At 43.1% G+C, this 27828-nt stretch overlaps 1 protein-coding gene across 1 annotated transcript; it reads right to left on the bottom strand.

Annotated features, from left to right (window-relative positions):
• Positions 1–134: 134 nt before the first annotated feature.
• On the bottom strand, positions 135–10396 carry Isl1 (ISL LIM homeobox 1). Its single transcript, XM_057790002.1, has 6 exons — positions 10306–10396; positions 9227–9416; positions 6224–6483; positions 4194–4480; positions 2822–2989; positions 135–864 (listed from the first exon to the last, which is right to left on the bottom strand). The coding sequence occupies exons 1-6, from the start codon at positions 10331–10333 to the stop codon at positions 748–750; spliced, it is 1050 nt and encodes a 349-aa protein (XP_057645985.1). The 5' UTR covers positions 10334–10396; the 3' UTR covers positions 135–747.
• Between the last annotated feature and the right edge of the window lie 17432 nt (positions 10397–27828).

Genomic DNA, 27828 nt, shown 5'->3' with positions numbered 1-27828 from the left:
GTTGCAATGCTTTATAAGTTGGTTTTTAAATATGAATTCAAAAACCTTTAAAGTCGCTTCAGACTTCTTGATAGAGGATGGATCTCAAAAAAAAAGCAAAGAGAAATAAACAAAAAGAAAGGGGAAATGGGAGAAAAGGCAAAAGTAAAAGAGAAACCAGCTACAGGGCAAGCTAAAGAGACCCAGAATTTCAATTAACCCCTTGTCAAAGTCAACTAAAAACATAGCAAACCAATGCAGCTCCGCCTTCCTGAAAGGACTCTTTCAGCCACTAAGGCCAGTTTCTTCCACTCTGTGCTGGAGCTCCTGTTTGGCAAGGCAATGACCAATATAGAAACAGCACCATTCAGAATAGGGTGGACTAGAAAATTCTCTATTTCTGCTTTTCCTCTAGATATGCAGCGAAATGAAAATGCTTTTTTTTTTGAGATCCTTGAATATAAATCCTCTACGTTTTAAAAACGTCTTGTTTCATTATTATTCTTTTCAGTACTCCTAAGGTCATTGAATAGCATATGTTGGGCTTGGGGTTTTGTTTGTTTTTAATTCTAGTAAAACCCCATGATTGTCTTCACAGTGTTGCTACCATATCACCTAGTCATTAAAACAGACTTCGTGCACTTCATGGAGCATTCGTTTCTTGATTCAGTTTTCATTGACTGGGTCGTTAAATACTTTAATTTCGGAGTTCAACATAATTTCCCACTTTCTCCAACAGGGAAAAAAATACATCTGAATGACTGTTCCTCATGCCTCAATAGGACTGGCTACCATGCTGTTGGGTGTATCTGGGAGTTGAGAGGACATCGATGCTACTTCACTGCCAGTGGAATTAGAGCCTGGTCCTCCTTCTGAAAAATTGACCTGCATGGAAGGTTGAGAAGTAAATAAAGGAGGCTTCAAGAGTGTCCAGCGAGACATAAAAGTATTATATTGTGTATGCATGTACTAGTCCCTGTAAATAGACAGGTAGGTACACCAACAAAGACAGGCTTGTCTATAATAGAACTTTAATAAGCTTAAGGGAGGCCTAGGAGAAGCACTTGAGATCCTCTCGCTTTCTCCATCTTCCTAAAGATCTCTCTTTGAACTCAAGCTGAATTCCCAACATTATGTCATATTAAATTATTTAAGAGCCAATGTGTTTCCCACTGTAAAGTGGCATCACTACTCTCCCACGAAGGCTCAAAATAAAATTAGCCTGCTGGCTACATGTAGCCCTGGGAGCAGGAAAGTTCTTTAGACATCAAAGCCTCTCTTCTTCAGTGTGGCTGGAGAGTCAGGGGAGGCTCCCTGGAACAATGGCTAGCTCACAGTGTGGTCTTGTTGTCTCCTCCTCCCCAATTACATGAGGGACCCATATAGTATGGACATCACCACGTTGTAGAGATGTGGTCCCCTACTACTCCACTACTCTGTAAACGTCCCTCTCCCAACTCGTGCCTCCCACCCAGGCCTCAGATTCCATTCTGCTGTTCTCACCTGACACTCAGGTTTCAGGAGGTACCAATTCTTGGCTCTCTCTACCGTCTTTCAATTATTCAAAATTTGCCCAGACAGTGCTTCATATGGACAACAACTTGTTGTATTTAAAATGAAATTCCCCCTCTACTTCCAGAATCTATCTTCTTTTCTACTCTATTAAACTTTCCCCTTGAGAGGTCAAGGGACTTCTCAAATTTGTCTGCTCACTAGACTGGCCCATTTACACACACAGCCTGGAACCAGGCCCTTTTAACCACTTGCCTCTGGCCAATCACCCTTATAACTGTTGACACAAGAAAGCAAATGTCCTCAGGGCACAGGCGAGGAAAAAAGAAAAAGAAAAAAGAAAAAAAGCTATCCTCAACTGATGCATTAGCTTTGTTTCTAAAGGAGTGTTTTTTAGCACACAGCTTCATATTTAATAACACAGGATCTATGGGGCTGATTATATTCTAAGGGGAGGAAAAAAACCCTAAGTATGTGTACCATATCGAAAAGGATATATTTGTACCATGTTTGTTTATCTTAACCTTTTATAGGCAAAAATGAATTAGCCATCATCTATGGATAAATATGGAAAACACTTGAGAGCAAAGACAGGTTTCTACAAATTAAATACACACTGTCTCTGACTGACAATGCTCATGTTAATTTTGGTATACATGCCACATTATATGTAATTGTGTCATAACCAAACTCATTTATTTAAAAAATGTTTAAAAAGACCTATACTTTTGATTAAGATATACTGTGAAAGAAACACAGCAATGAGAAATATCAGTCAAACTATTTGAATAAGCATTCTCTTTATTGACACATATGAAAATTATGTTCAGACAACTGCCTGCTGCTTATGGAGAACAACGTTCCAGCTTATTATACTGAATGTGTATTATAATTAATTTTACTTGACCCTCTCACTAGATACAGACAAAGTAATACACTTACTGATTGCTGATCCAAATGCCAAGGTGATCTCTGAAGTCCTTGCAATTTATAACCAGCTAAGATGTGTGATATTGCCACCATTTGCACCTCTGCACACATAGCTACTTAGGCACCATGAAGTTCATCCCACAAGACGAGCCTCATTTGCAGACAGTCGCCCTATGTAGTTATATTATGCTGTCTTGTTTTTAAACAGAGATTCATAAGAGATGTACTTCCTTTGTACTGGCTTCCCTCCTCCTCACCATCATTTCTTCTTGCTTTCTCCCCAATACTGGCGCAGGGACCCTGCACCCTCCCACAGTGGATCTTTCAGTGTGTGACTGTTAAATCAGAATCTCCCTTTGGTTGGGAATTCCGCCTTCTCTGTTTGGGAGCTGACACTTACCAGTTGCTGAAAAGCCGGCTGATCTATGTCACTCTGCAAGGCGAAGTCACTCAGTACTTTCCAGGGTGGCTGGTAACTTTGCACCTCTACCGGGTTAGCCTGTAAGCCACCATCGTGTCTCTCCGGACTAGCAGCCACCATGGGAGTTCCTGTCATCCCTTGGATATTCTGTGAATAACCCCCCCCATTGCAATATGTTAATGAGCACACTCCCTCCCTCCATTGTCTGTATGTGCTAAGCAAATACACCCAAGTTATTATCTTATCTATATAGTGGCCCCGTATTGACTCAGTTAATCTGCAGCACCTATGGATATTAGTTAGAGCTCAGTTTTGTTTTTTTTCTTCTATGTGCTGGATTATTGGACTGGCTGAGAATTTTGTAAAACAATTCGACTACAACTATCATCTTTTTCCTTCCCCTTCACAGCTTATCCCCCCAACCCCTCCAGTGTCTGCCTTCATAAAGCCACAGCCTCCCACAGTAGAAAGCTGAGGTCCAGCCTGACCTCCATCAGCCTTCTGACTCTGGTTTTCTAGGCAGTTTGGGCTAGCTGAAAACTTTCTCCAACCACCCACTCTTCAGTGTGGAACCAGCCCCTACCCCACCCCCCAAGGCTTTGGGGAATGGCTGGTTCTGTGCTATTATTCACTAACTGAGCACCCTTGCTCAGTCCTGGCCTGTCTGCCAAGTTTAATGACAACAGATTTTATGGCATTTAAAAATAGGGTCGAGGTAGTAAAAAAAGGAAGGAAGGAGAAAGAAACCCTTCAGCTTAACTTAAGCACAGGGTAGGGAAGAGAAAGGGGAATTTTGCTCAAAATTATAGTGCCAGAGGCTGGGAGGAAGCTTTGGGCTCCACCTGAAGCAGTGGATTATCTGCCCAGGCACCTTGAAGGTCTCCCACATCCTCAAGAACAGTGGCAGACTTCTCCAAGTATTGGGATGAGGCCAGAATAATGGCTGGATGTTCAAGCCATTGAATCACGTTCTAGATCAGCACCCTTTACAGTTGTCCTTTAAAATACTGGCAACTCTAAGGATCTCAATGCTTGCAAAACCCGAGCTGAGACCTCACTGCCACCTTCACTGGGAGGGAACTACTCCGTCCTCTTGGTGCTAGGTGCAGTTGATGGTGAATACCAAGAGCCCCCTTTGGAACCAGCAAAGGATGGAGGTGCTGATCAGATCTCTGGAGTTTTTAACAAGCCAGCTCTCTGCCATTAGTAGCCAGTGTATTCTATACACCTTGGTTTTGGTGGAGGTGGGAGGCTCTCCTTTGTCTGGGATCCGTGTTGGCTGTGCTCTGCTGGGTACCAGTCCACCACTTCGGGAGCACGCCAGCCCTTGCTTGGCCTCGGGGCTACTCACAGTTTTGTCGTTAGGCTGCTGCTGCTGGAGCTGCTTCATCATGATGCTGCGTTTCTTGTCCTTGCACCTCTTGTTTTGAAACCAGACTCGGATCACTCTGGGGCTGAGGCCGGTCATCTCCACTAGTTGCTCCTTCATGAGTGCATCTGGCCGAGGGTTGGCGGCGTAGCAGGTCCGCAAGGTGTGCAGCTGCTTCTCGTTGAGCACAGTCCGCACGCGGGTGGTCTTTTCAGGCTGCTTGTGGACGTGAGGCCGCAGAGCTGGCTGCCTAGCTGAGATGGGCTCAGCTATGGGGGACGGAGTGGGGGCAAAGAAGCCTTGTGAGTAGGCAAGGTCACTCTCGCTGCCACCGGCCCGGTCCACTCCCCACTCAGCCTGAGCTCAACACACCAAGAAGCTCAGATAGAGGGTAAGGAGAGAAAAGAAATCTTGCTCCTTAGTCTATTGATGACAGTGCGGAGTAATGGGGGAGGGGAAAAATGCGGCCCCTGCCCGTACTCGAGTCCCTACAGAATTAGCCAAAGGAAGCCCGGTGGCGTCTCCAACCACATCAGAGACATTATTTTTTATCCAGTACTTTCCCTTCTTCCTCCCTTTTCCTCATAACCAGAAGGACACAGATTATCCTGAAACCCCCACCTCCAGACTTCCCCTTTTGGGTAAAAACCACAAAGGGTACCTGAAAATAAGACGCAGAACACCCCAGTGACAACCAGAGACACCACAGGGCTGAGTGTCTGCGACTGAAAGTCAGAGAATTTTGCCAGAAAGACTTGAACTTCAATTCGACGGGGCAGTCCTCTTTAGAAGCTAAAATAAATTGCTGTGTTTCGGCTGTCCGAGTGGGCCCCGGTCTTTCTTAGTATTAAATCAGCGGGGGGTGTGCCTGAGACCAGCTGACCCCAAGCAAATGAAAACTGAAACTCTGTTGAACTGTCCAAGCTTGAGACAAATGACTGCAGGGGAATGTCCTTCCCTTCCCTCCCAGGACTTCGGCCTGGCCTCTTCTGCATTTCTCATCCTTGGCTTTGCCCCATGCCTGCTAGTTACAAATCCTCCCACCCCCCAACAGAATTCTCAGAGCAGCCAGGAAGGGGTGGGGGTGGGGGTGGGGGTTGGAGGAAAGCTGTCATTTTCCTCACCTCCAGCATTTAGTAGGGACTGATGACTTAATACTAAATGGGAGGGAGGGATGGAGAACTGCCTCTGGCTGGAAGGCAGGTAGGAAACACCACCTCGGTTCTAGCCAGTCTTTATGTTTCCATTTTCCCTCACGGGCCACCGGTTCTCTGATCTGGATGGTACAAACCCACACCTTGCACGACCCCCTGGGATCGGGCCAAACACCTATGAGGTCAATTCAGAGCTACAGCTACAGGCTTGGAGATGAAATTCTCACCAAATCACATGGAATGAATGGCTTAAAGAGGCAGGCTCCTTTTAAAAGGCAATTACTGCAGATTAGGCTGTTGACAGTTTTAAATTACAGCCCTGTGCAGTGCTGCCGGGGCGACACTGTATCTTTTAGGGACCTGTTTTCTGACCAAAGCATAAAAATAAAATTTAAAAACCTTTTGCATTGGAGAGTAAATCTCACAAAAAAAAAAAAAATGTGGGAAGCTAAATGCCTTGGGGCTGCTAGGGAGGAAACTCCTGGAGACCCAGGACTCCACCCCTTTAATTAGGCAGCAGCGAGGAGAAAACCTGGCAGAGAGCTGAAGCCCATTTTCAGTAAGCCATGGGTTGGAGGCCAAAGTAAAGCTGACAGTATTGTTTGGGCTTGTGTATACATGTGTGCACAAGTGGGCTATGCTGTGTACCCAAATATAGCCAGACATGTAGATGTGCGCTTGTCCATTCAAGGTAGACGGTGAGTGTAGGGAAACTTGCTAGAAAGGCGGCGATGAACACCTGCTGTTTATTGCAGGTCACATTCACAACCACCCTGTGGCCCCCAGGTTGCAAGAAGGAAGCGTTTTGACTTAGCCCCCACTTGCCTTTCCCCAGCTTCCCTCTGCTTTGAGAAGTACCTGCCATTTGCAGCGGCCGTGCTGGATGCAAGGGACTGAGTGGGTCTCCAGCTCCCAGGCTGGCCCTCTCCACCACATCGTGGTCCGCGCGGCAGAAAAGCCCATCCTCCCGTAGCGCAAATTCGTCTCCCGGGATGAGCTGTCGGCTGCAGGCTACACAGCGGAAACACTCGATGTGGTACACCTTGGAGCGGGCGCGCATCACGAAGTCGTTTTTGCTGAAGCCTATGCTGCATTTGGCGCATTTGATCCCGTACAACCTGCATTGAACGGCCCCCCGGCGTGGGAAGAAAAGCACAAGAAAAGAGGGTGACTTCAGGCAGGCTCTGGCCCACGATGGCCAGCGACCCAGGCCATAAACCTTGACCTGCCCCGGGAGTGGGGGGAATCAGTAGTAGTAAAGTTGAACAGATTATAGAAACAATCTCCTCTCTTCACCTCTCTTTCTCTACCTCCCTCTCTTCCTCCCTTCTCCCGTTCTCTTTCATCTGCAACCCCCCCCCCCATACATATTGACAAGAGGAACCTTTAAGAGTAACCTCCGCGTTGGTACCTCTTAGTTCAGACACCCAGCCTAGGGAAATTTTATTGAGGGGTTTTAAACCTGGAGGAGGACTCTGGTTACCAGTCCCAGGGTTATTCTTGCAAATTCTAGCTGGGAAGAATTCAGGGGACATTGGTGACCAGTAGCCCCATGCTTTCCATTCTCTATCCCTCAATTTCTACTACTAAAAACATTTCTGAAATTGCAACAACAACAAAAAGGTTGGACTGGGGACTGTCACTCCGACTCCAACTATGGACACACAATTACAAAACAGAATAACGAAATGAAGCCTTAGAGGGTTTCCAGATTCCCAATACAAAAGGCCTTCCAGTATGTATCCAAATGAAGATTTTCCACAGGCCACATGTTAATGGAAAGTTCCCTCTCCATTCTTCCTCTTTTATTTGAAAAAACAGCTTCTGTTCTCTCCCTCAGTCTTTCTTAGGTTCCTGAAGCATCTACCTCTATTTCAGTTTGCCTGAGAGCCAAGGTTAGCATGACAAATGAAAAACAAAACAAACAAAAAACAAAACACACACACAGACACACACACACACACACAACCTCACTTCGAAGATCTTCCTCCTTGCTAACCTTTCTCTACCGTCAGGCAGTTCCTATAGGTTCCATCTACTGTTGCATTGCCTGGTTCCATTTACACCTATCAGCTATTCCTACACAGAAAGTGGAAAGATAGGACAGTATCCACACAAAGAAGGGGAGCATATTGCTCACCCAAGGGGAGAGCTTAAAATCAAAATGGTCACTCTGTTCTGCTTTTACAACTGTAGAACCTTCAAAGGGGGGGGGGGGTACACATGAATGTTCTCTGATGGAAACACACACACACAGAGAGAGAGAGAGAGAGAGAGAGAGAGAGAGAGAGAGAGAGAGAGAAAGTAAAAGCAATGGAGTTGCCATTGAGTTCGCTCATCTGCAAACTGACAGATCCAGAATTAGCCAGGTTGGTGTACAACTGAGAGAACAGCAGCTGCTGAGGAGTAAGGATGCTTCTGGAGGCTTGGAGTAAGCTCTTCCTCTCCAGAATTCCCAACGTACACTCCAGCCAAGTAAACAATGAAGACGGCTTATTCGTCAGTGTTACAAATACTGATTTGAATGTTTTCTTTTCCCCTTCTGCCTCTCCATTGCAAGATCATCCATTTCATAGGATGAAGACTGGCTTTACTTGTACCCAAACCATTTACAAAATCCCTCCCCCTTCCTGTATCCCACTTCCTCCCACTCCCCTCAAAGCATTAAAACAAAACAAAAGGAACAAACAAACAAAACCGTCCCTTGGGCGGACATGCTTTAGTATTTAGTTTCATCTTTCAAGTGTATACCCTCCACTCCGAGATTTAAAAAAGAAAACAGCTGGGCATTGTGGGAGCAGAAGAAAAGCTGGTGACCATATTTTAAATCATAACTAAACTTTAATGGAAGTTCTCAAGCTCCGAAGCCCTCTAAAGCTTAGAAAGGTCACTCGCTTGAATTCCGAATTTAAAATCGGCTACATTGCTGCTACCACTAACATAATACTGAAGATGAGGAGTATCTTGCTTTGTATTAGGACTAACGTATCTCCCTGCAGAAATTCTACTCTCTTTCTAAGGTAAAAAGTGGTGTTTCTGGCATATACAGGGGTCAGAGAAAACTTGAAATCAGCAAAACTGTCTAAGAAAAGCAAGCTCAGGTCTTCTGTGGGTTTGGTTTTGTCCCGTGGGGTGATTCCCTCATTTTATCAGTTACTAGAGTTTAATGTGAGAAAGGAAGCTGTTCAATTACCTAAATATACCAATTGTTCACAGACAGATGATGGGCAATTTGATCTGCTCTGTCTAATCCATCAGTCCAGATAAGATAAGAAAGAAAAGACAGTTAGATATCACCAAAGGGTTAATATTTAAAAAGATTAAATTTCCGGTCTTTTTCCCCCTTTTGTAAGGAATATTTTGGTTGGTTTTAAAATTTTCTACCAAGGAGGACCCATCCAAAAAGTAAAGGGTGCAATGGTTATGTTTGTTTTGCAAAAATCCTTTGCTGAAACTTTTGTCTGTTTGATGGGCACTTCCAAAGAATTTTAAAGTTAGGGGTAAAACAGGAGAATAATAAATCAGATGCTAAACTACATAGTGAAAATAGATTTTTTTAAAAAAGTTTAAAGACCTAAACTTATTTGCCTTAATTTTGTTGATGTTCTTAGAAGTATGGAAAAGGGAAATAATTTCCACATCAAAAAATTCCAGGGGTGATTAACAAACCTTTACAACAAAATTTATGAAAGCTACCATGGCACCTCCCCACCCCAGAGAAACACACCACAGTTTAATTTTTGAAACACTTTTGCACACTGTACCCTCTAACGCAAATGCCCCGAGAAGACAAAGCCACATCAAATAGTAAACAAGGAGAGCAAGGAAATCTCCGAAAATAACGATGCGAAAATGGCATACCTGATATAATCTCTTTTACAGTAGGTTTTTCCATCCCTAACAAAGCACGTACAGCTCTCGTCCAAATACTGATTACACTCCGCACATTTCAAGCACGCTGCATGCCATTCCAAATCCGGAGAAACCCTCAGAATATACTGATCGTGAATTTGATTGCCGCAACCAACACATAGGGAAATCAGACGTTTTTCTGAAATGAAAATAAATACATGATTGACTAACCGTTTACTTCCTACAGAGATAAACACACTTTTAGTGTCGTTCTCTTATAGGGTGTACTCTGGAAGAATTTTTTCTTCTTTTTTTTTTCTTAAAGAGTATTGCACTTAGGGGTGGTAATTGGAACGTGCCATCAAAATCTTGACTCGCTTTTTTAAAAAAGGGAGGTGGAATATATGTAAAATGCAGATTTGAATAGTCTACATTTGTAAGCCTAGCACGCAATCAAACCCGCTCATTTTGTGTTTTCTCCCCCTCCTCCCTCTTTGCTATAATCATTAGGCAAGATTATGGATAAGTCAAGTCAAAGAAAAGGTTTTGACTAGAAGCGTTAAACCAACGCGGGGATGTCTATATTTTCCGTGAAGCACGTTCTTCAATAGCACAAGGGATGGATATATTGTTAGAAGAGTAGACATCAATACAGTTGTCACTAGCTCTCTTTTGCAAGTCTAATGCTAATACATATCTGCCGGTGTGGTTTGCGCAGGCAGACCTTTGCTACATAATAACCTTCTCCATGAGCCCCGAATTCCGAAGAAGGGAAATCACCGCTAAGCACCAGGCGGCTAGACTTTGGGAGTGCTCACAGGCAGATTCAAACACAAGGTATGCTCAGTTTCCCGAAGATCGGAATCCACATCAAACAGGCAAGCGTAACGACAAGGGAAACATAAATAATAAATAAATAAAAACACAGAAAACAAAACAACAACAACAAAAAAGAACTACCGTTTTCTTCCGTCTCTCCAGGCAGTGACTAGAAACCCAAAGAGCCCTGGCACCAGTGCCCGAGAGAGAACCCCCGCACCACAACAGCACAGCACATCGAGCCCCCGCAAGGTAAAACAAACTCTTACTTTTTGGTGGATCGCCCATGTCTCCCATATCTGTAAGAGGGAGAAATGTCCACAGTGAAATGGTGGTTGGACAGTTGGTGAACAGCCCACAGAGAGGATGCTGGTGCTGTGGCTAGGTGGAAAACAGTGGCCCCCGGGGTTGCCAAGGCTGAGGGAGCCGCTGGCCGGCTGCGCCGCGCCCTCGCCGATCCGGGAGTCCGATTTAAGGCGGCGGAGTTGGCGGAGCGGAGGCGCTGCGGCGGCGGCGGACTCGAGCGGCTCGGGGCACCTCTCTTCCTTATCTCTTACTCAAACTTCTCAGCTCCAACTCAGCTCCTTCGCCATTGGTCTGACGCAGTGCGCGGGGACGTCAGGCGAGCGCCTCGCCCATTGGCTACCGGGCGAGCGGCGCAGCTGTTCTGATTATCATATTTCAGCCCCGGCGTCGCCGCGCGCCACTGCCTGCTCGGCGAGCCCGCGGGAGAGGATTAGGCCTCCCGAGGCCACATCGCTCCCCGGGCTCCCGGTGACCCCGTTCCCGGCCGCCGCCTCCTTGTCCTCAGCCCCTTCCCTGCGCCTTCCCGGCTGCGCTGCTCCTGCGCCCCGCGCTCCCCGGGTCCCCGCGATCCGCTGGCAGCGCTGAGCGCCGGTCTCCCTTTTCGGCCGCCGGTGGCGAGTGGCTGGTGGGTAGGTCCTTCCTGTGAACCCGGTCCCTCCCGGGCGCTAGGAAAAGGGGCGGGGGGGGGGGACTTGGAACCCGCAGCTGTCCTCCCTTGGCGCCCACGCTGGGGCGCACAGCCCTAAGCTCAGCCGACTTAGCTGCCTCCGGGAAGGGTGCGTCTTTTGGAGCTGGCAGCCCGTGGCGCGCTAAGGGACCAACTCGGTAGGGGACGATTAAATCCGGAGGAAATGGTTTTTGAGGTTTTGTTTTTGTTTTTCACTGCAACCCTGTTGACCCCGTCACTTCCCAATCTCGGCTCTCCAAAGACTTGGGGTGGGAGGAAAGGGGCACTTCTCGCCCTAGCGGACAATCAGATTGGAAACGCAAAGGTAAAACGAAGTTATCACCACCGCGGTCAGCTCCTTTCCTCCCGACCCTTGAGGTCTACTATTCAGCTTAACTCTAGCACGAAAGAGTGTACTAACCTACAGTCAGAGCGCAGTCCCAGAAAGTTTACAACGCGCTCCGGGTCTGTCTACGGCTCTCTTGTCCACTCTTTTTTAAAAGCAAAGGTGCACCCCGCTCTTTGACGTTTTGGGAATTATAAGCGCAACTTTAAACGACTCTCTAGAGATTTTTATTTTAAGTCTGAAGGCCTGAGCAGAGTGGGTCTGTTGCAAAAGAAGAGTGGCTAGCCTACTCCCCTTCACTGAGGTTAGCTTTCTAATTTGTTTCCTCTGGGGAAGCCATCTGGAAGAGACAGACATTGGCTGTATCGCACCGGTAACTTTTGCCAATAATTTATTTCGTGATTCCTCAAATCTCTTACAGTCTTTCAAAGGCAGTTGTGAGGGGCCTCACAGAATCGTCCTACTTCTCCCAGAGCTTCTCGGCCACCTAGAGAAACGGTTTTATCAAAGGTGCAGGGGGATCTACAAACACAAACAGAAGAAGGCTTCATTTGGTGTCTTGTTGCCCCCGAGAAGACCCAGGGGGTTGGGAAACCTCTCTTCGTATCTTTCACCAGATCTAACCCTTGATAAAACCTGTGAACCCTACCTAGGCCTCAGCGACTGAGTTAGAAGGTGTGTGAGTTTTCAGAGTACACACTCACGGAGAAAAAGCGGCTAAGAAGCATGAATGCGTTTTCAGCCTAATCCTGTGGGAGATTTACTAAGAACTCCAGTTTTGTCTTGTTTTGCTTTGTTTTCTTTCAGGAGAGGGCAGAAGGGATCGTTTCCCTTCCGTTATTTATTTAATCTTATTTTTATAAATTACTTAGAAGTGTGTGAACAGGATGAAAAGTTGTGTGGACATAGGTTAAGTTTACCAGTTGCATTTGTTTCGTTAACTCCCGTTTCTGATCGCTGGTACCCTATGCATAGAGTCTTTTGTCAAGCTGCTTTTGCAGAGTCAGGGCCAATCATTCGCCACAGGAAGCAAGTACAAGGGCATGCTACCCTTCCATATAACCAAGCTGACCCTAGTTTAAAAACAACAAAGCTACCGGAAGGCAAATAAGGGATCCGATCTAATTCTATTTCCCCATCCCACGTTTATAACTTGGCAGGGAGGAGAAGCAGCAGCATCCACCACAAAGGACCCTCACTTATCCATCCTTTCAAACATACATAGGCGGCGTTCACATATACAAATAGTGATGTTTTAATCCCCCCCCAACCATACATTATTACAAAGACTCTTTGGTGATAGCAATTCCAAGTAGAAAATCTACCATATAGGTAGGGAGGAAACTTTCAGTGTGAGCAGATTTACCACAGCGTCGAGGACAACGGGTTTTCTTTTACTTAACTCAGGACATTACTGCAAAACCATCATTTTCTTAGTTCTTAGACTGTCCAAAGACAGGATCCATGCAGAAGATACTCCCCTCAAAGGGAGAAACTTGAAGGAACTCAGTAATAATAAGGTCCCACGGTGAGTGTGCACTGTAGATCTGTGCGTCCGAGATTACAATTTGCAATAAAAACCTAAATTCCTGCAGCAGCCAACATTATTTCCCTTTACCTGGAGCTTCTCATTTGACCACAAATTTCCCCCTCTCTCTAGTTGATTGCTGTATGTCTATTTAACACATCAAGCGCGCCTGCAAAGTTGCCAGTGTTCTTATAGAATACATAAAACTGATTACATAAAGGTGATTAGCAATATTTTCCTGAGCACTTGATTGCAGGAGCGACCTCTTGTGTTCAATGGGGGGTTGGACATTCTCCTGTCAAAATTAGACTCCTTTTGACCTCTGTAAGTTTGCAGGTCAAATATGTACCCTTCAGAACAGCAGGGGTACGACTCTGTAGTTGGCGATTCTGCGTTTTGAAAATAGTGAGTGAAGTACAGAAATGACATCCTCAGCCGCCCTACGCCCATAGAAGATTCCAGTGCCTGCCTACAATAGAGATGCTAAGATTTAATAAGTTCCTTTTGAGTCTGTGTTATCTGCCCACATGCCCTGGAACACACTTCCTGGAGTGTGGTTCTTACACCCAAGCTCCCTGGTGGGTTCACTTAAGATGGTTCCTTTGGCTGCTGCTGGTTCCCTTCTCTGCTTTAGCTAAAACGGAAACATTCCTCATTATATTTAAGGCCAGACACGGATTCCTGAACGTCATGAAATCACACAATTTCCCAAAAATCTAAATATGTTCTAATTGCAGTTGGAAAGTAAAAAAAAAAAAAATCACCTTTAGAACTTATTTATAGGGCGAAGGGTGGGAGGGTGGGACAGGACTTTGATCTGTTTTCCATAAGCCATGAATATGTTCACTTATTTATTCCCAGGAACCAGGAACTGGAATTTGGTTTGAACTAGTAGAACAACTAGACTGCCATTACTCATTTTAATGAGTAATGTATATAGATGTAAAAATATAACCAAAGGAAATACATAGCTCACCTTCAGAAATACATAATTAGGGGCCAGAATGGAACATGGGCAAGTTTATTTATTCAGCACTGAAAAGACATAGAATGCATGTGTATGTACCCCATTTCTTTTTACTTTTTCTGAGTGGTCTGTAATCATGTAGAATGAAGTTATATGAACCATTGGCATCTTCAATCGTGTCCAAAGATCAGACAAAACAATGTTCTCTTAAAAGGAGTCAGGATTAGCACTTATGTTCCATGGGGAGCAGGATATGGATGTTTAAAGCTAATTTATTTCTCTTCCAGTTGCCTGTGGCTTGTTGGGGATCTGGGGAGAGACTTCTCTGATTTCACAGGAGAGAGAGAGAGAGAGAGAGAGAGAGAGAGAGAGAGAGAGAGAGAGAGAGAGAGAGAGAGAGAGATTGCTCTCCACAGATCATGGGTTGGAAATGATTACCCTTTATTCCTCCGTTTTTATTCTTTTGCTAAGAAAAAAAGCAATGACACTAAAGGCTGCTGTTAATAGTAGCAAACCTTCACTGTGGTTCCCATCCTATCGCCTAGGTCTCCTACTGAGAATGTAGTTGTGTTGAGTGCTAATTACTTTATTAACCTGTTAAAACAATCCGGGTGAATTAGCCAGAACCTTCGTCTCCAGGCAGAGGCTCCTAGCCTGCATTTCAGAGTTCAGGTGGTTGTTTCTGTCTTTAGCGTTCCTGGCTCTGGGGTTCTTTGCCGGCAGACGCCAGCTCCAAAGGCAGCGATCATGTGCGGTCGGTTGCTCGGTTCTCAGCCGAGATAGAATTGTACATTCCCGGCATCGGCAAAGCCGCTGCAAACCTCAGGTCACTCCTGAACCTTAGCATCCGAAGCTGCTTGCTGTGAAGAGCTGGGTCAAGTGAGGACAGAGATTTGCCACCTCCTTTTACAAATCACGTCTCTGGAAGTATTCACTGTTTTCTCAAAATCGGGGGAGCAACCCTATTCAAATGAAATCCTCTCCTCCCTTTCCCTCCCCTCCCTAACTACTGAATGATCAAGACAAATTTTAACTGAGTTCTGCCAGGGACCCTAGTTTGGAACTAGAGATCAGTGCACTAAGAGGTTTGGCTCAAGTCAGCCCAGAACCCTACCTTTGACAAAATTTTCACTAAGTGTATCCTATGTAAGCTAATGGGTGTAGCAGGAGCCTATGCAGCAAAGGAGTTTCCTGGGCTTTGTAGTTGGGCTGCAATCTACCAGATCTGCCCACAAAGCTCTCAGATCGCACCCACCTTGCTGCCCCAGTTTTCAGAGAACCCTGGAGCAAGGTAGCCACTTCTATTTGAAGATGTTCCTCAAACCCGGCTGATGGTCCTTTTCAGAAAGCTGGGGCACTTTTCCCGGTCCGCAGTCTGTCTAAGCCGCGGCTCTGAATTTCGAGCCTCGGAGTGGTTTACCTTACCCCCAGAAGGTGTTCTGTGAGAAGCGGGGGAGGGGATACCTCAGAGGTCCGAGAGGCGGAGGAGGAGTCGACAATTACCAGCCTGGGCCCCTGAGGGAGTTGGCAAGCTTGGAATTCACCGGGAGACAGCAAGGCAACTCTCCCTGAAGTCTGATTCAGTGCTGGCAATATGGTCTCCTAGGGCTGGAGTTTCGGGTGGGCTGTCGAGGTGATGTCAAGAGTTACTGCTATGTCCAATGAATTAAGCTGTCGGCTAAAGCGTGTTGAGGCGGGTGGCAGAACTGAGGTTCGTGAATTGGGCTGCTCTCTAAAGGGGTGGAAATCATAGGTGCACTTACCAGCAGATTCTGGGCGCCTGAAGGAGTTTTGGAACAGTAAAAAGATCTTCAGATTCTAGTAAGAGCATAATCAGTAGGAAGCATGAGATTGTAGGGACAGTTTTTAAGTTCGCCGCGTGCTGTGCCTCCGTGGAGGTAAACGAAAGAGTGAAACAGCGCTTGTGTGTTGAGAGTCTTCTACACCTCCAGATCAACACTGATAAAATACATCACTTTGAGATTTCACATAAAAAGAAGGATTTGCTCTGCCCCTGTACTTGATAAATATTAACAGGGAAGAGAAGGGGGCTCCAGGAGACGACTCCTTTAGAGAAAAAACTTCAATTCATCAAATGGACCCAGTTATCAGCTGTCTCTGGGAAGGGTCAACCATGCCCTTCCTTCTCCACAGTCCCAGGATCAATCTATCGACATAATACCATCTTGTACAAAACAGGAATTCCTCACCTCAGATTCTTCTAAGCCTTCAAAGTCTTGGGGGCAGCTTTTGTAAGGACTCCTTCCCCACACACCCATGTTCAAGACAGGCACGGTGGGTGGCTAGCAACTTAACCTGATCTCCATGCAGAAAAGAGAAAGTCCCTAGACGGAGACTGGATCCCCAACACCACCACGACTCTCCGCCCGCCCCCATGTCCCCCAAGGCCTCCCCTTGACATAATTTGCAAGTTGCCAACCTAAGCCTGGACCACTCCCCACCCACCAACGTTCTATGTCAAAGGACATTTCCAATCTTATCTTCATCTTGACGACAGTGCGAAAGCAAAACAGACTTCAGATGTCAGCTAATTCCTACAAGAGTAAAGGAGAAAATGAGTGTCCTGGATCTCTGAGTGAAGCATAGGCGATTATAGCCACGGAGATGGCTGCACATGGAATGAACTGGCTCAGGTGGCTGTGATCGCTGATTTGTGGGCCCAGGTAGGCTTACAAAGGTGAATTTAATCGCCTTAAGTGATAATTCGAAGGGAAACGTTTAATAGGGCATGGGGATGTCCTTGCCTCAGCTCTGGGGTTGTCCAGACTCCAAACTCCTAGAGATGGAGGAGAAAAAAGTGGAAACAGAAGCACAACCCCTGGCCTGTGAGCTCATAGGTGCTGCCCTCTAGGAAGGCTAAACAAGCAGGCTTAGGTTGGCTCCAGACACATTCATGCTCCATTACCCAGCTTTCCCCCAAGCGAACACACTTGTGTAAATGAATGAGCAGAGCTTGCGTTTTAATTGCTTCCCAGACTGCCACATTTGCCTTTCCCTGTCACTAGGGTCACGGCTTTACTTGAGTTCCCACTTTTGGAAAAAAACCGAAACAATTTGTCTTGGTAGCAGCTTTTGAAAATGATCCCCAGTCCAAAACAATTTCACGAAAATCTGAATCCTAAATTCCTTACCCCAACATTGGTGTCCCAAAGCAGTAGTTGCCTCTTTCTCATATATACTTGGTAAATATTTTCTTTGGGAAAGGAGAACTGTATGCATCCCCATTGTCGGATACCAGGCTGCATTGGATGTTGTGGGGGTGGAGATGCATGGTCTGATTATTCAGAGAGCCGGTTCCTTTGTTGATTTATGAGTTTATCAGCCAAAAGACACCAATTACCTTCTTCTCAATTTTCAGTTTTCTCTTAACATATCTGATGCACCTCTATTGTATAAAATTCAGTCCAGAAAAAGAAAAAAATTAATTAGAAAAGATACTAAAGATAACACGTCTACTTAAGCGTTAGCTGACTCTATTTATAGGTTGTATATATCTCACAATCTAATACATAAAGATATCAAAAGTATGAAGCATTTCCTTTAAGTGTAATTATGAAGTAATTATATGCTAATGATAGTGCCATTTTACTTTACAAGATAGTCCCACAGAGAAAAAAAAATCCAAGTGCTCTTTCTAATATGCATAACATTCTTCTTCCAAGAAATTAATTGGCAGACTGAAAAATTATATTCAAGGATGCTAACAGGGAGAAAATAGAACAATATTTGAAACTTCATTAACCTAGGTCTAATCAAACTCGTTGATCTAAACCCAGGTGTTAGGAGTCAATACTATGAGGAGATATTATTCTGGTTTATATTCATTTATGCACAAAAGATACACATTGCAAAGTCCTGTATTAAATGTGAACATTATTACTTACTGTTATGAACTCTTTAGTCATATTGCATCATCAATAACTAAAATGTAGACAAATCCTAAAAGATACATGAGAACTAACTATAGTTTAACTTTTGTGATATGACAATATTTCATGATCATTATTCAAATGTAAATGTTAGCACAATAAAAATGTAATGCTAGATTTTATCACTTCATAATTTATAGGAAACTGACATAAAATAAAAGCAAACATTACAAGTAGATATACTTTCTATAATGCCTAGCTTTGTGCCCATTATTAAAATATAGTGATAATGGGAAGATTTCTGTATGTTACAATTTGTTTCAATTACTACTATCAGACAGTTCAGTCTTGTAATAAGAACATTAAATCAGTTGTGGCACATGCCTTTATCCCGGCATTGGCTAGGCAAAGGCAGACTGAGTTCAAAAGCTCTCTGAGTTCAAGGCCAACCTGGTCTACAGAGCAAGTTCCACAACAGTTAGGGCAACACAGAGAAACTCTGTCTCAACACACACACACCCACACACACACATCATGCGCACACCCTAAACATACAAACTGGCAACAACCAACAAAACTTTGAAATATTATATGATGTGCGTTCTCTCTTGAGTGTAGTTAAATGGATGTTTTGTTGTATGTTCAGAATCTTCAGCCTTTCCCTAGAGATTACAATAGCCACCAAAGAACCCTATACCTCCAACTGTAACACTGTTGGCAGTTAAGTGATTATCCTAAGTATTCCACAGGACTGCTAGCATTTGCGTAAACATCAGGACTTACTTTAGAATGTGCTATTCATGTTTTGGCCTCCGCGGTTTCATCTTCTCGGGCTGACCCGGTCTCAGGACTCATTACTATGCAGTCTGTTATGTGCTGTAGTAACCACTGGTGATAGTGAGAAGCACTGTATGCAATACCACACTGGCTTAGAATCCTCACCCGTTATATGCAAAAGTATATAATTCAAATAGTTTCGGTCTTAATACTGCGTTCCTTGCATCCCGAAGTGTGCTTTAACTATCCAAGTTGCTCAAGCCATGGAATCTCTGTTTATGTGACTTTGGCTAAACTTCGGTAGTGCAAATACTTTGCATTAGATGATGTTCTCTGTGAAGAAGAAACACAAGCATCTTATCCAACATGGGAGAAAATTGAAGTGGATGAAAAAATCATACTTTTATATATAGACATGGAGGAAAAATTGAGTTTCAGTGAAGTTATCAGCTACTAAAAGAAGGGATGGAAGTAGATTTTTGGCTAAGAAGAGAAAAGTGTTTTGTTTTGTGAAGAGAAAGAAAGATTATTGTGGTGGAGGAAAAACACATCAGGTACCTGTCAAGAGGAACAAAGAAAGGAATAGGCTTTGTTGACCCAGCTCATCCTGGCACAGGGAGTCCTTAAGAAAAAAACTCAGATCTGGGACAGATTATAGATGGGGCTGAAGAATAAACAGACTTTATAATCATTTTCATTTGATGCTTAAAACTTTAAAAGCCAAATTTAAAGAATTCCTTTCATAGAAAGTCAATTATTTGGAGGAAAAAAATCTAAAACTTTTTATTGTAGATGTAAATATATTACACTTGAATCTTTATGAAAGACAGATTCACTCTTAATATGCTATATCATTGCAGAAAATATAAACAGGAAATCCTGGAAATGCCTTGATATGTAGTATTATGATAGCTTCTATACCTAAATCGGACTAACAGTAGGATTCAGGACTCAGAAAGAAAAAAGACCAGATGTGGAAAGTATTTAAAAAAAAAATGACTTCAAAGTTTCCCAAAGTTTTTATTAGCCCTTGCCCTTTTTTGCAGATTGGATTATAGCACAAAGTGTAATTCAAATATTTGGCACTGCTTATTTTAACCACAACAGACAGGAAAAGGTGTTGTGAAAACACAACTCACCATCCAAATTATGCAAAACAACTTGAAGAGCTGCCAGCAGCCGCGTCGTGTTAGCAGCTCTGATCTGGCTTCATGAGGCTGGCAACGCCACTGTGAGAAGAACAGAAGGAAGACCAAAACCAGGAGGTACATAATATACACCCATAATCTGCGCGAGAATTGGGGTGTCTAAAGTCTTAGATAAAGGTCGGATATAGTTGCTCGCAGAGACTCTGTTCTGAAAGTCATGCCCGCAAATGTGCAGAAATCAACTGGTCCATAAAAGCCTGACAGGAGGCAATGGTGCTCCATAAAAGGTCACACCCAGACAGAATCTAGCAACACCGGAGCCATGTCTGCTCTGGAGAGACAAGACCGACAGCATCAGTAGCAGGACTGCCCCAGCACAGCAGCCCCAGAAGACAATTGACTGGAGATTAATCATAGCAAAAGACCACGCAGAAAAGATAACAATTCTCCCAAGCATGAATTCTCTATTCCTAGGTTTCAGAATGTACCCTTAAAGCACACCCAGACTGGCCAAGATCTAGTTAGTATTTGCTAGGTTAAAAAAAAAAAAAAATGTAGAGGCTGAGAATATCCAATGGCAGATGGAAAACACATAAGGATCTTTTAAATATTAAAACAAGGTAATAATTCATATTTCAATGGCGCAAATTCTCCTGAATAACACAAAGCAATCAAAATTGTATTCTCTGCCGCACTCATGGCATGCACTTTGGGCTAATACCATTTTATAAATATTATTGGTGGCTATTAGCCTGTGGCTCTCGGGGGCTGTACTTCTAATGTATTCCCCCTGTGCCTCTAGTTTTAGCATTTTGCCTCATTTTATAATCTCTCCTCATTGAGATAATTTGTATAAGCAAACACTAGATACATGACCATCTTTGGAGGACTCAATAGGCAGCCGCTAAAATGTGTAGTTCAGAGCACTTTCTGCAAGGCCACCCAGACAGAAAGAGTAACTCCTCCAGGGGTCTATCCAGTCACCTCGGATACCTCTAGGAAAGATTTATGTCTTTGACTGTACTGAAGAGTCTCTGCTTTTCAGGGGTTTAGTCTGTTAGTTTTTAGGTCAAATGCCAAGGCTATGTGTAGGTGATTTTCTTTTCATTTCTTTTACTGTTTGTACCATTATAACAGTTCCAAAAATCGATGTGCCAATAAAAAGAAAAGGAGGGCCAGTGAGCCGGCTCAGTGAGTAAGTGGACTTGAGGCTAAGCCTCAGGGCCTGAGTTTGAACCAAATGGTGGATGGAGAGCATCTGCATTCTCTCTTTCTCTCCTACTTCTTGCGTATATTTCCCCAGACATCACCTGCTGATTTGAGCAAGTATTCTCTGCACCTTTTCTTGGGTTCCCTGGCCTCTGGGCCCTGTGATCCCAGGAGTCAGTAAGATTTACATCCCAGTTCTTCACAGCTCCTGGGTACTGCACTGCACCCAAGCTTTTCCGGAGAGCTTTGCCACTTTCCCCTTTCTGACGCTTAGAGATGTCCTTTTCATTTCTTCTTCAGGAGCTTAAATTCCTGCAAGTTAATGTCTGCATTTGCTCTTTAAGTAGCTCTATTTGCTATATCTGTAACTGCTCAGTGACTACTGACTTTTCTGTGAGCCAAAGAGAAGCGGCGTTGGCAGGAGGGATGATTTAAATTTGGTGAGACAAAATATCTGGTTCTTTTTTCTCCAGGGTTTGTATCTACCCTATAAAAGTTGCCAATCAGGAAAACGCCGGTCAGCCTTTTTGTGGCTCACATTGGTAAGTCTTCCTACAGGGTAGGATACACGCCCATGAGGGAAGCTAATAGCTTTCTCAACTACTGAATTAAGTGTGAAATATTTAGGGGTGAGGAAGATGCAACAAGACAAAAAGCATTGGAATTGGCAAGGACCTTTTCTTCACACACTGTTCAGAGACATACAGCTGGAATGAATTTGATAAATTCTGTGTTTGCTATAAATATTCTATATCATCTTTTCTCTGATCAGAAATCTTTAATTAAAAAAAAGACACTGAGAGAGTAACTCAAGGACGCCTCTGCGCTCATCTTTAGTATTCACTGATTACTCATGAAACACCCATATTCTCCAGTTCCTTCCTCCTTGTGAGTAGAATCCTGTTTGCCTACCGGTTATGGTGCTACCTTAATTGTCATCTCTCAGTCTCACCCAGAACTAGGAGGGATTGATAGGTGTTCGCAAGATGGCTGCCAGCTTCTCTTATTATTATTACTCTATTACTATTATATTTTATAACTTCTTTTGCCTTTTGAGATTATAATATCATTTGCTTTTTTCTCCCTCTGAATTGTCCCATATACCCCTACTTTCCCGCTTTCAAATTCATGACCTCTTTTTTCATTACTTGTTGTTTTACACACACACACACACACACACACACACACACACACACACTCCTTATTACAACCTTCTCAGTCTTCCCAGTAATGTTACTTTTTTTGAGGCAAGTTCTCTCCATGTAATAGTGGATGTCATGGAATTATTCAATATTTAGTCCAAACTGTCCTCCAACTGAGAAAGATATGCCTGACTCTGCCTCCTGAGAACTGAGATTAAAAGTGTGCGTCATCACACTCTGCTTGGCTGCCAGTTTCTTTAAGACCACCAACAGCATCTCTGCCTTCAGTGTTTTTGTCTTCTCTTAAGGGATTTCTTATGAAGTCATATAGTCCAGGATAATCTTTTTCTTGTGAAAATCAATTTGGTTTGAATCTTTACTATGTTTTACTATGCTTGCCAAAACAAAAATGTGATTTTAAAAATGAAAATCAAAAATAAAATCCCCCCTTGAGCACCCTAGAATTTTGTCCTTCACAATGGTCAAATATGATTAGGCACTGTTGCCATCTTCATTCTTTTTCTGTACCTATAGACATAAGCCTTAATGTGTATGTGTTATGCATGTGTATATGATAAAACAGGTAATTACATATTTATAGACATGTACATATGCTTCTATAGTTATTCTAAATTGGATAATAAAATCTATTACATTATGATCAAGTTTTCACATGTAGGTTTCTTTCAATCCAAGTCCATTAGGAACTGACTTACATTTGGACAACTTGGGTTTATTGTTGATTGAACAAATGGCCACATGGAGTGTCATGGTGTGTTTTAGCAGAAACAGCTGGGAGAAGGACTTACTGGGTATTTTTGTGGTTTGTGCAATGACCTTGTTTTTGTCCTTTGCTTAGACAAAATTATGAAGTGGTCTTGGTTTTTGTATCACATATTCACAGCCAGAATTATCTTGTCTTGTTCTGTTTTGTTCAACAAGAGATTACTGGTCTCTCTGTGACAGCCTAGCTAGCCCTTCTGGTAATACAGAGACCCAGCTGGAAAACTTGGTACGGTTCCCATGTCAGTGGCTGCTTTTTTCCTTCTTTGAGATGATCCCTCTATTGAGAAAAAAAGAGAAAGATACAATGAAATTATATACTATGCTATACTAGGGATAGAAGGATTATAAGTTGTCTTTAAAAAGCATAACTATACATGCAAGGAATAATGTAATTTGTAATTCCAGATTATTATTAATCACATTTCAGTGCTAACAAATGCCCTGTGTTGGTGGAGTTCCTACATTAGTACATATATGAGTAGATATTAAGATATGTATACAGGACATATGTTTAATATATGTGAATATGTATGCACATATACATCCATGTATGTATATACATAGATGAGATAAGTTTTATGCATGTATTTAATATGTAGCTTTTACAAGAAACCATCCTTAACTAATACATCCTGAATCAATATTAAATTAGAACTCTAATTTATCATGGTTGGTCTTTGTTTCAAAATTGTATAAAATAAACAGCTAGCTGCTGCTGCTAATATCAACATTTTCTAAAAATATGTTCAGTATGTTGTATCCTTCTAAATATTTATCTTTCAAAATAATCTCAATAAGCTATATTTTGGAAATCTTATTGGGTGGGCAAATAAATAGTTCCACCCGAAACAACACGAACAACGGCTCAGCTGTCCCTCAGCATTTACAGAGATTCTCTTCCTAACTAGGGCTGTGGACATTCTCAGTTCAAAACAGATCTTGTCTGCTGCAATTTTTTCCTTCTAAATTTGGGGAAAGAGATTCAATTTAATCAGCCAGCCCTGCTCTGCTATACAAGAATCAGCGCCTTACTAAACCCATCCTGAGGTTCCTATGGAAAAATAGACGCTGCCCAACATTGCTACCATTTTCTCTAGTGCTGCAAGTCTTCTTTACAGTGGAATTACAGAGTTCTCTGAAAGGCAAGGAGAGTTACTGGCCCACATTAAATAGGAGAATTGTAATTTCTGTAGAAGAAAAGTTGGAAAATACAAGCTATCTCTTTGTATTGGGTTTCATTATTCCAAGAAGGACATTTTTTATGGTATTTTCTTTCTCTATTTCATGGGGCAAAAAGGTATAATGTAAGCAAGATATTCCCCTTTTTCTGTCTTGTCACTCGGGAATGATGCTCCAGATTCTAGAGTATAGAGTATGCACTTTACTTTAGTTTGAGGTGAGTATGCAGTCACCCCTGATCAGCTTAGTAGCCAAAAGGGGGCAAAGTCACTGTAAGGGTGAAGCTAATTCTTAAAAAGAAATGAGGAGAAAACAATTTTCTTTGGAGCACCTTCCAGTTCTCACCCCTTTGGATGTGGAGCACTGTGGTCAGGATGCCTCGAGCCCTACTCAGGCATACTAAGCAGCCCTGAATAAGTGAATGAGGGCTTGAGTTTGAGTCCTTGTGCTAAACAAGCTCAAATACTCACTGTTTAGGGTAAACTCTCTCAGCTCCAGCTCATTCATTCAGTCTGGTCCCTGCTGCTATTGGCCAATATGGTGCAGTTATTTCTCAGAGATGACGTCTTTGGTGGGTTAGCACAGCTATTTATCAGTTAATATGCACTTGCATTTCAGGCGCAAAACAACTTCTTAAAGCATCGTTCAGTTGTCAGAGGCTTCAGGTTTCACAAGGGAAGAACGAAAGTCTACTCCAAGAGAAGTCAAAGTCTGTTAGTTAGACATGATTGAGACATACACAAACCTAGTATCCTTTTGCATCTCATTTTTCTACCCCAGAAACCTTGGGCCTGTTCCTTTACACCCAAGGATTCAATTAACTGGAGACAGAAGATATTTGAAAAACAATAGTGTGTATTTGCAGTGCTTGATCTCAATTGTCAGCTTGATTAGATTAAGAGACACCTAAGGCATTAATGAGACCTTTGGGTCTGTCTGTAAGACTCTTTACCTGGGAGTTTAAATAAAAGAGGGGATACTTACTGTGAAATGTATCACCATACTATAGGCCCCTGAGCTAAATAAAAAGTGAAAAGAGGAGAGAGCCGAATAGCACTAACCATTCTCATCTCCACTCTCTTGTCAATACTGTAGCTCAAGTTACTGCTGGTGCCATGATAACAGACTGCATTCCTCCAAACTTTGAGTTGAAACAAACCTTCATTACGTGTCGTTGTTGTCAGATATTTGGTCACAGCAAGAAGAGTAACTTAAACAAAAAATTAATACCGAGACTGGGGCCATGGCTGATAATTATCTGACTTCATATTTGTAGGCTTCTGGGTTGGGTTACAAAAATGAATTTTGACCTGTATGATAGAATGAGGATGGTCCCTACTGATTCATCTTTTAATACTTGATTCCTGTTTGGTTGAACAATTTTGGGAGAACTACAAGTTGTGGCCTTATTGGAGGAGGTGAGATTTGAAGTTCCAAAGGTTCACTCCCTCCCCACTTCCCCACTCCTGCTTGTGAATCAGATCAAAGCTCTCAGCCACTGCTCCAGCGCCATCCTTGTCTCTGTCACTAGGCTCTCCACTATGATGGTCCTGAACCAACTCTCTAAAACAGTAAGCAAGACCCCACATAAATGCTTTTATGTTCTAAGTTGCCTTGATCATGGTGCGTCTTCACATCTATAGAACAGTAACCAAGACAAAGCCTTAGAGCATTTAGTACCAGCACTTGGGGAGCAGAGGCAGATAGAACTTTGTGAGTTCAAAGCCAACCTGGGCGACCTAGCAAATTCCAGCCCAGCAAGAGTTATATAGTGAGTCTCTGTCTCAAAGCAAAATAAAACAAATCACACAACAAAAAGAGCAGGTTCTTCTGGTGGGAGTGTGAGATGTTTAAGATTAAAGACTAAAGGTGTAGACAGTGAAGTCTCTGCTTAAAATGCCTCAATGATGAATTTGTTGAAATCAGCTTAGAAGCCATTCTTGTTACATCCTGGCAAAGAATAAGGTTGTATTGTCCTTGCTCTGAGAATTTGAATAAGGGTAAGTTAAAAAATGATGGACTAAATTGCTTGGCATCATCTCCATGATGCTGGCTTTGCAGAAAAACAAGATGAAAAAAGTGAGGGTTCATGGAGGCTTACCACACTGCTTCAGAATACCTTCTAACCAGGTAGTTTGCAGCAGGATCTAATTCCATACATGAAGCTCCTCCTGAGGCTATCAACGAAGCAATGAAAACAAGCCCTAATGCTCCAGAATATTGGTAATATCAAAAACACGGATGCCTGCCAAGAAATTTCAGGCATAGCATAAAGTTAGCCCAAGAGAGAAACCACATTTGCCTCAAAGAACAGAGATGGAAGCATGTGATCATCTAAGATCATTGGTGCCCAAATGATACCACCAATGTAATGATACTTTGTTTGTAACCTAACAAATAAAGCTTGCCTGGAGATCCAAGTGCAGAGCTAAGCCACTAGTAGGCCAGGCAGAGATGGCATACATCTTTAATCCCAACACTCGAGACAGAGGCAGAGACAGGTGGATTTCTGTGAGTTCAAGGCCAGCCTAGTTTACACTAGAATGATGCACTCTAAAAGAGAAACAGAGCCAGGCTGTGTTGGCTCACACCTTTAACCCTGGTACATGGGAGTCACACACCTTTAATCTTAGTACTAGGGAGGTGGAAACAGGATGGCTGGGAGAGGAATATAAGGCTGGAAGAGACAGGAACTCAGAGGCAGACTGAGGTTTTGTAGAGATGGAGGCAGGCTGAGGAATCAGAGACAAGATCACCCCTTCAATCTAAGGAAAAAGGTCTCTCTAGCGTCTGGCTACGCTGCTTCTCCGATCTTCAGGCAAAATTTATTTGTTAGACTACAACCAAGGTATCACCACACACCAGATTCTGGGCATGGAATTGCTTGCAGGATTTGATGTTAGCCCTGCTAGGTTCCCATCTTATTTTGATTGGATCTTCCCTTGTAACTCATACCTCCCTTCTTGGCTGAGACAGCATGTTACAAGTCTGAAGCTAACTTGAGAAAACTTTAAAGAGCTCACAGTTAAAAGTGAGTGTTAGCAGAGACTCTGGATTCTACGAGTAGAGACTATGAATTCTACACTATACTAGACTTGGGTCACAGTAGTTTCTTTGGCCTGTCTAGGTTGATTAAATGAATGCTTGTTCACCACCACCCCCAGGTAAAGTGACGCATCAGATAATGACAAAAAACATAAAAAAGGGAAATGGATTAAGTATTTAATTTTTATTTCATCACCTGCTGATGACTTGTTTATATGCAGATTATTTAAAGTGGCTAGAGAAATAATATTATTATTCACTAATATAGTATATATTATATAATATGTTATAGCATTAATAAAAATGAATTCATATTGGTTAATGTATATACATTCTGTAAATGTTACCGGCTATGCTGGCAAGTGTTTGTTGTTGTTGCTGTTGTTTTTGTTTTTTTTGAGACAGGGTAGCTTTGGCTGTCCTGGAACTCACTCTGTAGATCAGGCTGGTCTCAGACTCATAGAGATCTGTCTGCTTTTACTTACGAGTGCTAGGATTAAAGGCATGAGCCACCATCACCCGACCATGATGGCTGGTATTGTCAACTTGACACCAGATAGACTCATATTGGACAAGAGAACACCAACTGGGAAAACAGAAACACGAGATTGGCCTACAGTACATTTCCTTGATTGATGACTGATGGGAGAGAGCCCAGCTCAATGTGAGCACTGCCATCCTTGGGATGGTGGTCCTGAGTATTATAAGAAAGCTGACTAAGGAAGCCATGAGGACTAAATCATTAAGCAGCAATCCTTCATCTTCTCTGCATCAGTTTCTGCCTTCAAGTTTCTGCCCCAGG

This window comes from Chionomys nivalis, chromosome 15 (genome assembly GCF_950005125.1).
Source record: "Chionomys nivalis chromosome 15, mChiNiv1.1, whole genome shotgun sequence".
In the NCBI taxonomy this organism is placed as follows: Eukaryota; Metazoa; Chordata; class Mammalia; order Rodentia; family Cricetidae; genus Chionomys; species Chionomys nivalis.
The sequence above is the reverse complement of the archived record's forward strand: the minus strand, read 5'-3'. Positions and strand labels throughout refer to the sequence as shown.

Bases quoted from the DNA above. Each gene is read 5' to 3' on its own strand.
- Isl1 (XM_057790002.1), bottom strand. From the start codon at position 10,333: ATGGGAGACATGGGCGATCCACCAAAAA. The intron at 9,417-10,305 runs GTAAGAGTTTGT...TTTTCATTTCAG, and splicing joins CATGGGCGATCCACCAAAAA to AAAAACGTCTGATTTCCCTA. The intron at 4,481-6,223 runs GTACTTCTCAAA...CGTCCCCCATAG, and splicing joins ACGGCCGCTGCAAATGGCAG to CTGAGCCCATCTCAGCTAGG.